Consider the following 15,798-nt stretch of genomic DNA (forward strand, 5'->3'; position numbering starts at 1 on the left):
GAGAGGGTGGGCCCAGCCCAGACATTGGACAACCTGAACGCATTTAGCTGTGGATGTATCCATGAGCCCTGTTTTCTAATTGCTGGCCCAGGGAAACCACCACCTGAACTGATGAACATGGTCCCTTCAAATGGGGCCAGCAGCTGTGTGGAGTGACGATGGGAGTTGTTTCCCGATAACTTTCACTCTAGAAATTCTTTACTGCACAGGGCTTAACTCCAGGTACCAGTACTGTTAACGATTTGTGGGAGACAATTACTCTCTGACCACCAGATGCTGTGCCCCTCTAACTTCCCCTCTCAGCAAGGTAACCCTTCTTCTGGCCGGGGTCGACAGTTTCTAGGTCAGGTCCTGATCCTACCTGAAACTTGGGGTCTCCTCTGGGAATCTGGACTTGGAAAAGAGAGAAAAAAAAGACAGACATCAGACCTCCTGTGTACCAGAACTTGTCACTTCAACATGGAGGTCACTGGGGTGGGCCACATTTGCCCTGAAGATGGGAAACACCTAAAGTGGCCCTGCAGAGAGGAAGGGTGGGTGACATGCAGAGCAAAGCAGAAGTAAGAGACAGGGCTGAGGGTGGTGGCTCACACCTGTAATCCCAGCACTTTGGGAGGCTGAGTTGGGCAGATCTGTTGAGGTCAGGAGTTCAAAACCAGCCTGGCCAACATGGTGAAACCCCATCTCTACCAAAAATACAAAATTAGCTGGGGATGGTGGTGCATGCTTGTAATCCCAGCTACTCTTGAGGCTGAGACAGGAGAATCACTTGAACCCAGGAGGCAGAGGCTGCAGTGAGCCGCGATCGTGCCACCGCACTCCATCCTGGGTAACAGAGCGAGACTCCGTCTCAAAAAAATCCCAGCACTTTCTCCTCCTAGTCCTGGCAGCAGGTCTAAGTTCAGGAAGCCATCCCTGGATCCTCCCTGTAAAGTGACCTTTTTGGCTTCCTCTAGCCAGAGTAAGAATGTCTGCCATTACCTGCAACCAAAATCCTTAATTAAAACCCTTTCAAAACAGACGTTGTGCCAAGAGCCAAGGCACAGAAAGATGGGCAACCACCGCTGTCGAGTGAGGGAACACACCAGAAACCAGAAGAGAAAAGCGGGGCCCGCAACTCCACGGTTGCGGAGTGTTTTATCCACAGCAACGGGACTTGGCACTTCATTCCTTTGAGTTAAGCATTCTTCAAATACTTTTTAAAAATATAACTTCCGCTGGGAGGGGCAAGCCATGAATTTGTTGATGGCAAAGAGGTTTGGATCCTTGTGTTGTCTGACTTGATTGGGAGTGGCTGGCGGGACTGCTGAAGGATTCTGCAGCCATTGCCAAGCTCAGCTGGAAAGCATGCAGAGGGAGTGGGCAGACCTGGATTCTGACCCTGGCTTTGCCAAGTGTCCTGGGGCAGTCTCTTTCCCTCCCTAACCTCAGTTTCCCCATCTGTAAAATGAGAGGGTGGGCCAAACCCAGACATTGGACAACCTGGTCGCACTTAGCTGTGGATATATCCATGTATCCTGTTTTCTAACTGCTGGCCCAGGGAACCTACCACCCGAACTGAAGACCATGGTCCCTTCGAATGGGGCCAGCAGCAGCGTGGACTGACTACAGCAGTTGTTTTCTGATAACTTTCTTCTCTGCTTTGGGAACAGACTCCTCGCCTGACAGCTGTGCTGTAAACGGTTTCCTATCCCAGCAGGTATGGCCACTCAGAGACAATGACAAAAAGGAAAGAAAATGAAGTAAGTGGCCAGAGTTTAGCCTTCAGCCCAAGGAAACCTGGGAGACAAGCAAAGAGGGGCCAGCCAGAGGCCTCAGAGTCAGCAGGCTGGAGCCCGAATACCTACAGCTTCCCTGTCCCAAACAGAACCAGCAGCCTGGGTATGGGAACCACTGTTCCTCATCACAGAGAAACCAATGAGACCATAAGGTCTGATTTACAAAACACAGGAACCCCCAAGGGACATAATTTCATTGTCAGTTTCTAGGAAGCAAAGGGCACTGGTGTACTCCACTTGCCTCCAAGATACTGGGTGCTGAGTGGGTCAATGAAACAGGAGCTCCCTCCTACAGAACTTAGTACCCTTCTGGAGTCTCCATTTTCTGACATTAAAATTCTGAGCATAACTGACAAAACTACCCAACAAGTATGCAAACATCTGGAAAGCAAAGTAGTCCTAAAAGTTCAAAAACAACTGAATAGGAAGTGACAACGGGCTCTTCCTATTGGCTGTTATTGGAGGCTCGCCACAAATCAGAACAAATATTTTTTCAATGAACACTCACCCCACATCCAATATAAATACAAACAGTCCTCAACTTAGGATGATTCAACATATGATATTTTCAATGTTTTTATGGGTTTATCAGGACATAACCCCATCATAAGTTGGGAAGTCAAGGAGTATCAGCACAAGCATTTCTGCTGTAATACAGCATATTTTCCTACAAATCTTCACATTCTACAAACCCATACACTAAAAACAGCAGGATTCATGGAAAAAACAGGGTGGGCGCAGATCACTCCACACCTGTGGAAGCTTGCTACCGAAACCTTTCCAAAAACAGTAACAGGGCACTCACTTCTTAAGGGGCCATTCTCATGCAAAACAGGACAGAGCACAGTGGCTCACAACCTTAATCCCAGCACTTTGGGAAGCCAAGACAGGTGGATCACTTGAAGTCAGGAGTCCGAGACCAGCCTGGCCAACAAGGTGAAACCCTGTCTCTACTAAAAATACAAAAATTAGCCAGGCATCCTGGCACACATCTGTAGTCCCAGCTCCTCAGGAAGCTGAAGCACAAGGATTGTTGAACCCAGGAGATGGAGGTTGCAGTGAGCCAAGATTGCGCCACTGTACTCCAGCCTGAGCAACAGAGTTAGACTCTGTCTCAAAAAAAAAAAAAAGAAAGAAATATGCAAAACCCATCCAGAGTGTCACCCATATCCATCATTTTCTTATAGGGACAATGTCTTTGTAGCTCCTTCATCTGCCCTCTTATCTGCCCACGGAGCTTAAGGGCGTGGAAATATATTAAAACAGCTCTGACTTGCACTAAAGGAAGTTGCATCTATAGATTTTCAGCATTTTTTTTTCTTGCTTTTTCATGTATTAGCCTTTAATCATGAAGACAGTGCATCCTGATCTATCAAAGTGCAAGCATGCTTGGAACAACTAGAATGTGCCAATACAGCTTTTCTAAATACCAACATCATTCTTCATTTACCACTTATAGAAACACATTTTGTAGCACAACAAACAAATAATTGTAAGTGTCAGACAATCATTGGGCACTTGCAGAAAGTCTTAAGAAGTGAGATCTAACCCATGAGTTGTTTTAAAGCATAATATAGTTTTCTAAAGTTTGTGGTTTTAACATTTTTGCCAAGCCAACTCTGCAAGATTAAAAATAGCCACACATTCTTTGCAGGTCCTCTCATTAAGAGGTGGAGGCAATTTCTCCATCCCCTCTATCTGGGCTGGCTTCATGACTTGCTGTGACCATCAGAATACAGCAGACATGGTTTTATAGGACTTCCCAGGAAGGCCTCAAGAGGCCTTGCAGCTTCTCCTCGCAACCTCTTGCTGCCCTAAGGCCACCACATAAAGAAGCCTGAGCTTGCCTCTTGGAGGATAAAAGACCATGTGGAGAATGAGGCCCAGCCAACAGCCAGCACCAACCCCCAGACCTGTGAGTGAGGTCATCTTGGACTACCCAGACTAGTTGAGCCATCAGAGTGTTGCAGTCACATAAGTGGCCACAGGGAAGACCAGCAAAACAACCACCCAACAGAGACCTGACAGAGAATCATAATCACATAAAATGATCATTGTTGCCAGGCACAGTGGCTCATGCCTGCAATCTCAGCACTTTGGGAGGCTGAGGCAGGAGGGTTGCTTGAGCCCAAGAGTTTAAGACTAGCCTGGGCAACATAGTGAGACTTTGTTTCTACAGAAAAAAAAAAAAATGCCCCAGGCATGGTGGTGTGCGCCTTTAGTCCCAGCTACCCACAAAGCTGAGGTGGGAGGATCGTTTGATCCAGGAAGCAGAGGCTGCATGAGCCAAGGTCATGCCACCACTCTCGAGCCTGGGTCACAGAGGAAGACCCTCTCTTAAAAAAAAATAAAAAAAAAAAAGACTATTGTTTTAACCCATTAAACTTTGGGGTGGTTTGTTACATAGTAAAAGCAAATATAATATGACATTTTATAGACATTTCAATAACTTGTTTAGTGCATTGATTGTTTTCCCTGCTTGGGAGCCAATAAACCTTTTTATTCTGGTCTCAATGAGTCATGGGTCCCTGAGAAGGGACTAAACCAGCCCTTGGAAGTAACAGTGTCTCCAAGGACCCTACTGAGATTGAATGGAAGTCAAAGGCTGATCCACAATCCAAATTCCAGGGAGGGCAACATGCAGCAAGTGCATGAGGAACCTGCCCTAATGTACGACACGGAGGAAGAACCATTTCCAAATTTCAAACAGCTTCTGAGGAGACGGAAGACTCTCTAACACCCCCAAACCTAGGCAAGACTCCAATCTTTCTGGCTATGAGAGGCTCAATAGTAGCCCCCTAAGATCTATAAATATGTTATCTCCCATGGCAAGAGGGAGTCTGCAGACATGATTAAATTAAGGGTCTTGAGATGGGGAAATGATTATGCAAGTAGGCCTTATAAAAGATCCTCATACAAGGGTCCTCATAAAGGGAGTAGGAGGAGGAGAGGCAGAGACAGAGAAGGAATGTGGCCATGGAAGCAGAAGTTGCAGTGATGGGCTTGGAAGATTGAAGAAGGGGCCACAAGCCAAGGAATGCAGGTCACCTTGAGAAGTTTGAAAAGGCAGGGAAATGGATTCTCTCCTCGAGCCTCCAGAAGGAATACGGTTCTGCCAACGCCTTGGTTTTAGCCCAGGGAGACCCATTTTGGACTTATTCCTGACTTCCAGAAATAAAAGACAATAAATTTGTATGGTTTTCAGCCATTAAATTTGTGGTAAGTTTTACAACAGCAATAGGAAACAAATGTACTGGATAATTCCTCCTGCCTACAAGAATGTAACTCGGGACATTTATTCATAGTAACAATAACAGCCAATAATAATTGCTCATATTAATTCAATGTCTATTTCATGCCCAGCTCTCCTCTAAGTGCTTTTCATGTATAAACTCATTTAATCCTCACAAAGACTACATAAAGAAGAGACTGTTATAGTCCATACTTTCCAGATGAGAAAAACTGAGTCTTTACACAGTTAAGTAACTTGCCAGGGTCACTGTCTAGGATATGAACCCAGGCAGCCTGGTCCCAGATCTCATATTTAACCACTATACTTCCCAAATCAACCTAACAATAATAATAAAATAATTGGAAGTTACTGAGAGCCCTCTAAGTACCAGGCTCATACCTACGCTCTTTAAATACTCTCACTTCATTCTCACGGCACCCCAGTGGAGCAGGGATTATTAATCATCCTTACCTACAGCAGAAGAAACTGAGATGCAGCAATGTTAAAGCCAGATGTTACATGCATCTGAGCCCAAAGCCCAGGTTTAATTTGCACACCCTACTGCCTCCCTCATTCCTCTTGAGGCCCAGATGGCTGAGAAGACAAAGATAAGGAGCACCACCACATAATTCACCTTCCAAACTGAGATACTTAGAAGGTGAAAGGTATCGCTATTACTAATTTCACCAGGACAAGAAACATAAACTAGAACTATTCCAGCAAACCAGGACATATGGTCACCCTAAAAATAAGGGGACTAAAATCAAGGCACAAACTCTGCAGCTCGGGATTGCCCAGAATGGGTGCCATGGAGCAGCTGCCAGCCCCACAGGATATCTGCGGCTGCCAGGTCACAGACAAGGCTGGAAGAAGAAGGGTGGTCCTGGCAGAGCTCAGAGCAGCAACTGCAAAGCTGCAGCCTGGGAGTCATTTGCAGTAACAGGAACACAGCAGAGACTGGCAGGGCCCACTTCAGTGGGGCGGGTTTCATTTCTGAGGGCTGCTTGCGCTTCCTTGGTCATCTCCTCACTGGCCCTGCTCTCTCTTGGGGATGCCCAGGCCCGAGGGTGCCCACAGTGGCAGGCGTTCACTCCCTGCCACACACTGCTCATTCATTAAAAGCCTGATTCCTCCCTGCTGTTCTAATTATGCACAGCAGTAATAAAGATGCTTTCTCCCTTACCAAAAAGGCCTATTTATATGAGAAGAGAGCATTTCGCCTCCACAAGATTGAGTCGTCACTCCAGGCCTTACTGGAATCTGCTTCTCTTCTGAGATTGCCGAAGCTCTGCCTGATTCCCCTCCAGCTTGGCCCACTCCTGAGCATCCTCATTTCCAGGAGCGCCACTGCAGAGTGAGCAAGATATAGACACCATTGCCCTCTGCTGTGTTCCCTCATGTCTTGCTGGCTGATATTCAACCAAGAGTAAGACATTTAATGAATACCTAAAAAAAAAATATGAAAATGAAAGACATAGTCCATGCCTTTCCCGGGAGAAAGGACATTGAGAGAAATAGCACAAGCTTTTAGGCTCCACGGCTGACTCATCCCAACTCCAGCAATCACTGGTTAGGCAAGTGAGCAAGTTTCTCAAAGCCCTCAATCAGCAAAATGGGGTAATAATAATACCAGCCTCATAGGATTGGTAGAGCAGTCGATGGGATACAGGCATAGAAGGCTGGCACATCGTAGGGGCTCAACACACACTAGTTGGAATTACCAACAGTCAAGTACCACAGGCTTTGGGACCACACAGGCAGATCTCACCCCAATGGATGAGCCCAGGAAGGCTTCCTGAGATGCGATACCTTCACTGAGTTTTGAAGGATGAGTAGGAGTTTGCTAGACAAAGGGAGGATGTCCCAAGCAGGGGGAACTGCATGTGTTGAGGGTCAAAGGCGATGAAATGACTCAAAAAAACACAAGACACTGTGTAGGGACATGCACAGGGGGCATGTGGGGACCACCAAGGCTGCAGATACAGTTGCAGCAGTGGGTGTTAACACGGAAGTGGATCCCATGGCCAGAACCGTAACCGGCAATACCCAGAGCATCACCTTGACCTTTGCTTAATTCCTTTGGAGGCTACAACCAGTGCCCTGTCACCACCATGTGCAGCTTGGTAGCTATAGAAAGCGGGGCAGCCGCTCTCTATTAGCTGCAGGCCTACTCAACACAATTCCCTGAGGGCCTGCGACATGCCAGGCATGTGCCAGGAGAAGCTGTTCAGCTTGACCACTTGGGGCCTGCGTCCCACGGCTTAGGTCCTGACCCTCACTCTGCCCCCTTCCAGCTATGCGCTGCTAGGACTGTCAGCTTCTTCCTCTGTGAAATGGGATAAAAGGGAACCCCTCATAGTCATTCATTCAACAACAAATATGGTCAGGGCTAAATGAGATAACTCAATATTCCCAGGTTTCAGCACACACTAAGTCCTCAATAAATGTCAATGTTTAAAATGTCTTTTTTATTAAGATGAACCTCCAGGATGGCATCTCCAAAGCCTAATGCCAGGCCTCGAGAGACACCCTCAACCTAGGCAAAACTGCCTGCCCGTCATCCCTCTCCTCAAGCCCCACCCTGGAGAAAATGACGGTTTCCACTGCCCATGCCTAGCCCTGACTCAGTCACCACAGGAACCATCCCTGTCTGAACCAATCTGCCCACCTTCAACTCATCTCGCCCTTCTAGGGCTCCATGTGTCAACTCACTCAGGTCACAGGGGAGAGGGCGGGATTGAAGGTCATCTCAAATCTTGCTGTCCAACACCCAGAGCCTCGAGGTGGTCCTTCAGATTTTGTAAATTAAGTAATTTAAACATCTTATTAAGAAAATTAGCAAACATAACCAAAGTAAGCAGAATAGTAATGAACCGCCACTCCCCATCACCCAACTACCAACATTTGCCATTCTTATTTCATTGGCACTTCTGCCCACTCCCCAACCCACCCCAGCTGCACTTGTTGGAGAAGATTTATTGGGCAGCCTTCTGAGGCTACCTCCCCCACCACCTATCCACCACCAAGCCCCTCCCCAACCCAGCACTCCCACTGCTCACAAATCCCAGCAGTGTGATATCTGTGGCACCCATTCTTTTGTACCAAGAGCATTCTGGAAATCCTCCCCAGGAAGCACAACCATTTTTATGTTCCTAATAGAGTGGTAACCGCTGAGCATGTGCATGAGGGCTGTGTGCACAGGTTGGCACCCTGGAATCAGATGGCCTGGCTTCCAATCAACACTTCCCAGATGTGTGACCTTGGACAGGTCACTCAACCTGTATTCCGATTTCCCACCAGGAAGGGGAGAATGCTGGTAACAGGTTTGTTGTGCAGCTTTAAAACAATAAAATAATGCATGCTTGCTTCTCAGCAATGAGGAAACCTTAGAAATAGGTGTGCGGGTGGTGGGGGGCGTTTGGGGGGGTGGGGAAGCTGACTCTCCTCCTATGCAATACTATTCACATCCTCCGTTTTACAGTTAAAAGGAGAGGTGCCCAGAGGCACGGTGAGTTGCCAGGGACAGCCCAATCTTCAGGTCGGTCTCTGTCCTAAGTCCATGTATCTGGAATTCTCACTGGCCACCTTGAACTGGAGGTCACTGGAAGTGAAGAAACAAACACTCCAGAACAGAGCCAGAAGAGCAGCGTCAAGTGGCCCAGCATACCAGGCATGGATGTCCCCATCCTGAATGGGATTTCTCCCAGCACCTTGCGTGTGTGCGTGTGTGTGTGCGCGCACGCATGTGGGGAGGGTTGCGGGGGTAGGATAGAATAGGGATGCTGAATTTGGTTTACAAGACAAAACAGTGTTGGAAAGGGTGTGGGGAGTGGGGTGTGCCCACTTCTGATTCGACAAATCCTATGTCCAACCCTGCATTTGGTACCATCGCCCACTCTATCCCAGCATGAGAAGCAAAAAACTGGCTCACTAATTCTCAGGCTTTAGCAAGTCAACGCCCCTACTTACTGTCCTAAATAAATTTTTTTTTTTTATGATTTAAAGAAAAAAGTTAAAATAAAAAAGAATCAATCCAGTTGCTGAGTGATATTCAAACAAAGACAGCTGCCAGTCCATCGCCTGCATTCGTCAGCTGAGGAAGAGCATAGGCGGGGGCAGATTGGGTGTGCGTTTGGGCACGGCCTGGCCTCTCCGCTCCCTCTCCCTGGAGTGAGCCCTGTCAGGATCCCCCACCCCCCACCCTGCACTCCCCCACCACTGCAATGCCGTGTGGTGAGGCACCTCCCTGATCCGCAGGAACAATGGGCTGGGGTGGGGGCAGGTGCGGCTTGGAGCGCAGCAGAGGGTGGGGGACGCGGGCCCGACCGCAAGACAGGGAACGCAGCGCAGATGGTGGCTGTGCTGCCACCAGACTCAGTTTCTCCAGTTCTGGGGGTCCCGCAGAGCCCTGCGCTCTTTTCCTGGCCGGATCTCCCTTGTGTCAGAGCATTTGAATTTCATCCTGGCAGGCGGCTTGCCTGTCGCTCCCAAGGAAGCTGCCTGGGCTCCTCTCCCCGGTGGCCGCTCCCGCCGAGGCCCTGCAGGTCAGGAACACACAGGGCTTCCATGCGCCCAACTTTCCCCACTTGGGACCCACAGGAAGACTGGAATCCTGGTCAGCTGGGCCCTCTGTGGGAGAAGACTTGATTTACAGCCCTGGGCTCCGAAACCTGCTCCTCCTCTCCCCACAACCCCCCTTCCCTGTACTCTCCAGCTCCTCCACCCTTCGGAGCCCTAATCACGCTCCCCAAAGAAAGCGGCCCTAGCACATTTGCAGAATGCGAATGTTCGTCCTCCGCACTGGGTGCCTCCCTCTGCCCCCCGCAAGGAGGGGACAATTGAATCCCTGCTGCTTCACCCTTCCCCAGTGCAGTAAGTCCCTGGGGATGGGCGGGGAGTGGGGTGAGGAGTTCTTCCGCCGCAGCTGCAGCCTGGACTCCTGGCTTGAGCATCCAGCTGGGGTGGGATGGGGCGAGGGAACAGGTCCAAATCCCCAATTTCCCCCAGGCTCCCACTCCTACCTCGCTGAGTCACGAAAATTAGCTGCTGGGGCCACCCGGTCTCCTGGCGGCCGACCCTTTACCCGGCCAGCGCCGGCCTCCACAGCCCATCGCGCCGGGGCTGCACACGCGGGGCGGTCCTCACCCGCACGCGCTCCCGGCACCGCAGGAGGCGCCACCCCAGGCAGGGACCCGCTAGGCGCCCCAGCGGGGGCTGCAGTCCCCTCCGCGGAGTCCCCACCCTGGAGGGGCGCAGAGCATGTGATCCGCGGGGCGCTCGGGTCCCCCGGCCCCCGGCATCGCCGCGGCAGACCCCAGCCAGCCTTCCAGAACTGGGTGCAGCGCGGGCGTCCCCACTTTTCCACGGCGCGCGAGGGGGTGCGGGACGCGGGGCAGAGCGCGCCTCCTCCCTCTCTGCCCCGCCAGCCGCGGCCGCAGGACCCGCAACCTGCGCTCACCTCGGGGTCCGTCGCTGCCGCCGGCATCCTTGTCCGCCATAGTCGCGCAGCCCCGGCTGCGAGGGGAGCCTCCAGCGTAGCACCCGTGCCCGTGCCCGTGGGGGTCTCTGTCCGCGTCCGCGGCGGCGCTCGGGCCGGGTCTGAACCGCCGGGCAGCGGGAACGCCGCTCTGACGCGGCCACCGCCGCAGCCACGGCTCCTCCCCGGGCCCCGCCCAGGCCCGCCCTGCGCCCCGCCCCGCCGAGCCTGGGCCTGCCGGGGAAGGCGGCGGGAGGCGGGCGCGTTGAACGGCCCGGCCCTGGAGCTGCGCGCCCCGCCCGTCTAGAGCGGCCCGCCGAGGCCCGATCTCTCCTCTCCGAGCTTCGGGACCGAGCTGTCGCCCCGCTGTCGGCCGCGGCGGGGGTGGTGGCGCGCCCGGGGCTGCGCGGCGGGGGCTGATTTCAGGCTCTCTCGGGGCACCGCGGCGTGTCCGCTCCTTGGAAGGCACCAGGGGGCCGGGCCTGGAGCCCTTCAGCAAGCCTAGCGCGCCCGCGCTCTCCCGAGGACGCCCGCGCCAGTCCTCAGCAGCTCTGTCTGTCCCCAGGATCCCAGGGAAGCGGCCCAGGACCGGCGCAAAGGCGGGCTGGGTGGACGCCGGCGCGGGCAGGACCCAGGCTGCAGACCTAGGACCTGCGAAGGGGCCGGGGCCGGGTCACCGCGGCGGGCCTCCGCCTCCAGGCCGCCTGCGGGACTCCATGGCAACTCTGGACCCAGGGAGGTGCTTGCCGCGGAGGCTGAGTCGAACCTTCCATATATGGGATCCAGCCGGGCCCTCCTTAGAAGTCTGAGAATAACGATATTAATAATGCAAGGCTTCAGCGGTGAATGATTCATACTCCCTGTCCCCGGATCCTCCACACACACGCGCCGCTGGCACGTGTTTGGGCCTGGCCAGGCAGCACCTGGGTCCGCGGTGCCACCACCCTGTCTTGGCAAACCAGGGCAGTAATAGGAATCCAAGGAGCACTGTCACTGGGTCCTTTCCGGGTGCCTGGCACTGCGCCACCTGCCTGGTGCTTTACCTCTATCCCCGTTCCTCCCCATAACTAACATTTTGCAGATAAGGAAACTGAGGATTGGCAGGGTTACAGTATCACAACCAGCAGGTGAGCCCCGGAGCTGGGATTCCCACCCAGCTGTAGCCACCAGCATCCCTCACTTCCAGAGATGGGTGGCATTCCCCAGAGAGCACCTAGGGGAGACTGCATCGTACAACCCCATTACGGATGATGAAATGGGCAAAGAGCTGCTGCGAGAGCCCAGAGACCAGAAGGTGAAAGTAGAGTGACAAGTTCAAAACACGAAACTTGTCTTCTGTCTGCCTGCATTAAAAATCCCAAATGTACAGTTCCTGGTTGTGTATGAAACCACAGTCAAGTTAGGTGACCTATCTGAGCTTCAGTATTCTCATCTGTAAAATGGGTATAACAAGAGAACCCACTCCATAACTCTGAAGATTAAATGAGATTATGCATATAACATGCTTAGCCTGGGATCTAGCACATGGTAAGTGGTTCAAAAATCATTAAGTCAAAGTCATCTTTTTTAACAATCGACAATGGCTGGTTGGGCAGGGCAGTGGGCAGTGGAGGTACAGGGCAGGGTGAAGGAGGGACTCCCAGAGGGTAGAATAGTGTGGTCCCACAGAGTGCCTTCCCTGCACCAAGACCGCTTGCTTGCTGAGATAACACTATCTCAGAGGCAGACCCAGAGAGGTGTCCAGTGAGTGGCCTGGAAGCCAGGAGCATGTGGCACCCAAAGCCAGGCAGAGGAAGGGCTGAGGCAGTTGCCCTGGGCAACAGCCTTGCAGGCTCAGGATGCAGAGGGGAAGGGGCTGGCCCTGAACCTTCTCAACCCCACAGCTACCTTCCCAGTTCTGCTCAAATCTTCCCATTGAGTGAAGCTGGTTGGGCTGAGGCCACATAGGTTAGAAGAGAAGAGGGCAAGGACAGCCACTGGCACTCTGTCCACTGACTGCCAGTGTCACATGGACACTTGCCTGAACTGTGAGTGATGCCAGAAAGAGCTTGCAGTTAAATATCGTTCTGATTGAGTGTCGTGTGCTCAAAACCATGCTGGGCTTCCCACATCTACAGGAAAAAGCCCTGACCCTTTGGTGTGACATTCAAAACCTTGGACAATAGTGATCCCCAACCTTCCTCATTGGCAATCTCTCTCCCAAGAAGCCTTCCCTCAGATGTTGCCCAAGGGACCTCTCCTCTCCCTCCTCCCTCCATCCTCACTGCCACCCTCCTTGACCAGGAGCCCATGGCCCCTCCCTGTCTGCTGCAACCTGCCCACAGCTCCCCCACCCTCCTGTCTCACCCTCTCAGTCCAGGCTTTGTGATCTGGTCTGCCCCCACCTTGCTCCAGCTCCAGTCTGGCTGCTCTGATTCTTCAGTCCCTCTCACCCACCTTGCTTCTCTTATTATGCTGGTATTTCAAAGACATGAAAATGTGCTTGATGCCTGGATCACCAGTCCCCTTGTCTCACTACCACCAGCAACCTGAGAATCACTTCTCTTCAGCTTCCCTTCCCCGTGTTGGCCTGGGGGCCCCTCCTCAGTGTCCTCAAGGCAGGTACCCGTTCCTCCTCATCAGACCAGGGCATCAGGACATTGGCCTTGGCAGCCTGTCAGAAGCAGAGGAAACCTGCAGCCCCTGACCATCTGCTTCCTGCTGTAGAAAGGCTTTAGGTGCCACCTGCCCTCACGGGACTCCCAGCCACAGTGACATAAGGGTGCCTGAGAAGAATGGGAGGTGACATGTAGGCCTCAGGGCTGAGGGCAGAGAGCAGAACACTTTTGATTTGCAGGGGAGCATGAAAGGCAGTGCGTACTCTGCCTGGGATTTGCCCTCACAGCTTTCATGCTCATCACGCTAATTACGATGCGCCCTGCTGAGCACACCATGCAGCCCGCCAGCGAGGGACTGCTGTGGTCTCACCTAGTTCTCATGGTGGCCTTTGCGGTTTTGCAGGAGAGGAAAGGGAAGCATTCAAAGGCTGAGGTACCTGTTCAGGCATCCTCTGGCTACCAGAAGCAGGGCTGGGGTTCAAGGCCACATCAAGGAAGGGTTCCCACCTTCCTCCCAGGAGTCTTCTTTTCCAATGGCAGCCAGGGTGACAGCATGTCACTCTCTTGCTCCCAGAGCCTACACAAATTGGCCTCCTGATGCCTCAGTGACCTCAGCTCCTTCCACTTTCCAGTTCCCCCAAGCCCAAACACACACAGGCCCACCTGGGGGTCACTGCTCAGGACAAGTCCCCAAGAGAATCAATCGCGTGGCTTGCTTCTCCCAGAAAACTCCATCTAAAACTGCTGCCTCGCCCCCGCTCTTGGGAAGTAGGCCCCAGGAGAGCAAGATCGTGGACTGTGTTGCCAACTCTGTATCTCTGTGTCTAGAACAGCGCCTGGCACATGGCAGGCACTTAATAAATGCTTGATGCCGGACTGGCTGATTCAGTAAGTGAAGCAGGAACACAGCCAGCTGTGCCCAGCAGGAAGAACAAAACCCAACATACAGACATTCTGCTGACCCCTGGGGCTCATGCCTGTCTGCAGCCCCAGCTGTCTCAGGGCACGCCCAGACTCATGGGAGGTTGCTCTGTACCAAGTTCCCTCAAGCTCCCCTCCAAAGACCTCTCCTCCAGTGCAGCACCCTCTACACCATCTCTTCTCCACCCTCCATGCCTCCACAGGCTGTGGACTGTGATAGCAGGTGGAGAGAATGCTACACATCTTGGTTGGATACCCAAATCCTAAAAAGTGGCCCAGCCCAGAGCCAAGTCACCACCTTCAAGTTCCCTTCCTGCTGACCACTCCAGCTTCAAGGACCTCAGGCCCTCAAAGATCTGATGCCTCCACTGGAAGCCGATTCTCTGCTAGTTTTGCCAGGTAAGCAACCCTATCTCTTCTTACAGGCCTCAGCTTGGATGCCACTTCCTCCAGGACACCACCTAGCCCTCCAAGACCCCATGAGGCAGCTCTTCTCTTATCTGTGCCCAACTCCCCTGTGCTCCTATCTCAGCACTTATCACAACTCCGAGGCGAGTAGTATTGCTAACCCCACTGTAGAGATGACCAAACTGAGATAGAGAAAGGTCACTGAGCTCAGAAGCTGCAGTGCTGAGACTAACCTGAGACTAGAACTCAGGTCTCTCCAGCTCCAGGTCACCCACCTCCCCCTCTAGCTGCCAGCTCCCCAAAGCAGGGCCAGCCATGTCCACAATTGGAGCCCCCAGACCCTAGAGTGGTGCCTGACTTAGAGAGCAGAACACTGAAGGAAAACAGCCTCCTCAGCTTCAGGCCTTCCTCATCCTCTCTGGAATCCCATTCACCCAAAGCCCCCATGGATGCTTCCCTGACAACAGACTCCCTCTCTGCTCTTCAGCTCCTAAACAAACCCCCACCACATCTATTGATGCAAATAGATGTCGGAGTCCAGAGGCAGACCCAGCTAACTGCACTAGGCAGCCAGGGCACCCTGTCACCTGCAGTAACCACCAACTGTGGAAAGAGCTGGACACGCTGCACAATGTGAGTGGGAGAGGCAGCTGAGTCGTTTGGCCCCCAGCTCAGAAGAAACTGAGGATAACTGTTGATGGATCAGCCGCTAAGGGCAGTGAGCCCTGGGGATGCATCAGGACCAGTAATGAGAAACTCACAACAGGAAGAAGCAGACAGACAGCATGGGGTCAGCTGGACCAGGGTTCAAGTGGGCTCAGCTGCTCCCTGGCCACCTCAGGGCACCTGGGACATAGTTCTCTGGGTCTGTTTCTTCACCTGTAAAACGGTCCCAGGAATGATAGGTGAGATCATTATGGGAGATAATATATGTAAAACATTTCATTTAGAGTCAGCCTATATATGCCACAGTTAATACAACTTATTTAATTTATATATTTGGACCACAAAAACACCATTTCCTTGTATGTTATAAAGTACAGAATGGATCCAAGCAAGATTTTCTTGGCTGATAAAGACACAGAAGATATGAGTAGCTTTTTCCTTTTTATTGTTTATTTTTTTAAAAATGTTTTTGTTCAGCTTAAGAAACACTGATGTGGGTTCAAATCTGAACTTTGACCTAGAACACTGCCTGTAAAAGCTGCTTTAGACTTTCACCAGAACGTTGTCCATGAACTGAATATCATAAAAGTGACTAATTTATAACAGGACCAAGATTCAGATTTGCTAAAGCAACACAGAAACTTGCAGAGAAAACCTGGGCAAATGTTAGCCTCCTTGACCTCCAACTGTCAGTGCATTTTAAAAAGCCAGCCTTACAGC

At 51.9% G+C, this 15,798-nt stretch overlaps 1 protein-coding gene across 5 annotated transcripts in view; it reads right to left on the reverse strand.

The window, feature by feature from the left end:
• HSPA12A (heat shock protein family A (Hsp70) member 12A) overlaps positions 1–15,798 on the reverse strand; it is a 183,374-nt gene that overhangs the window by 63,536 nt on the left and 104,040 nt on the right. The window contains exon 1 of one of the 5 annotated variants that reach the window (XM_009010342.5): positions 10,469–10,639. The exons of the other annotated variants lie outside the window; for them this stretch is intronic. Coding sequence (XP_009008590.2) covers positions 10,469–10,508 — 40 coding nt within the window. The 5' untranslated portion in view covers positions 10,509–10,639. Of the gene's footprint in view, positions 1–10,468; positions 10,640–15,798 lie in introns of those variants that run through there. 5 annotated transcript variants of the gene reach the window in all.

Source organism: Callithrix jacchus, chromosome 12 (genome assembly GCF_049354715.1).
Source record: "Callithrix jacchus isolate 240 chromosome 12, calJac240_pri, whole genome shotgun sequence".
Lineage (NCBI taxonomy): Eukaryota > Metazoa > Chordata > Mammalia > Primates > Cebidae > Callithrix > Callithrix jacchus.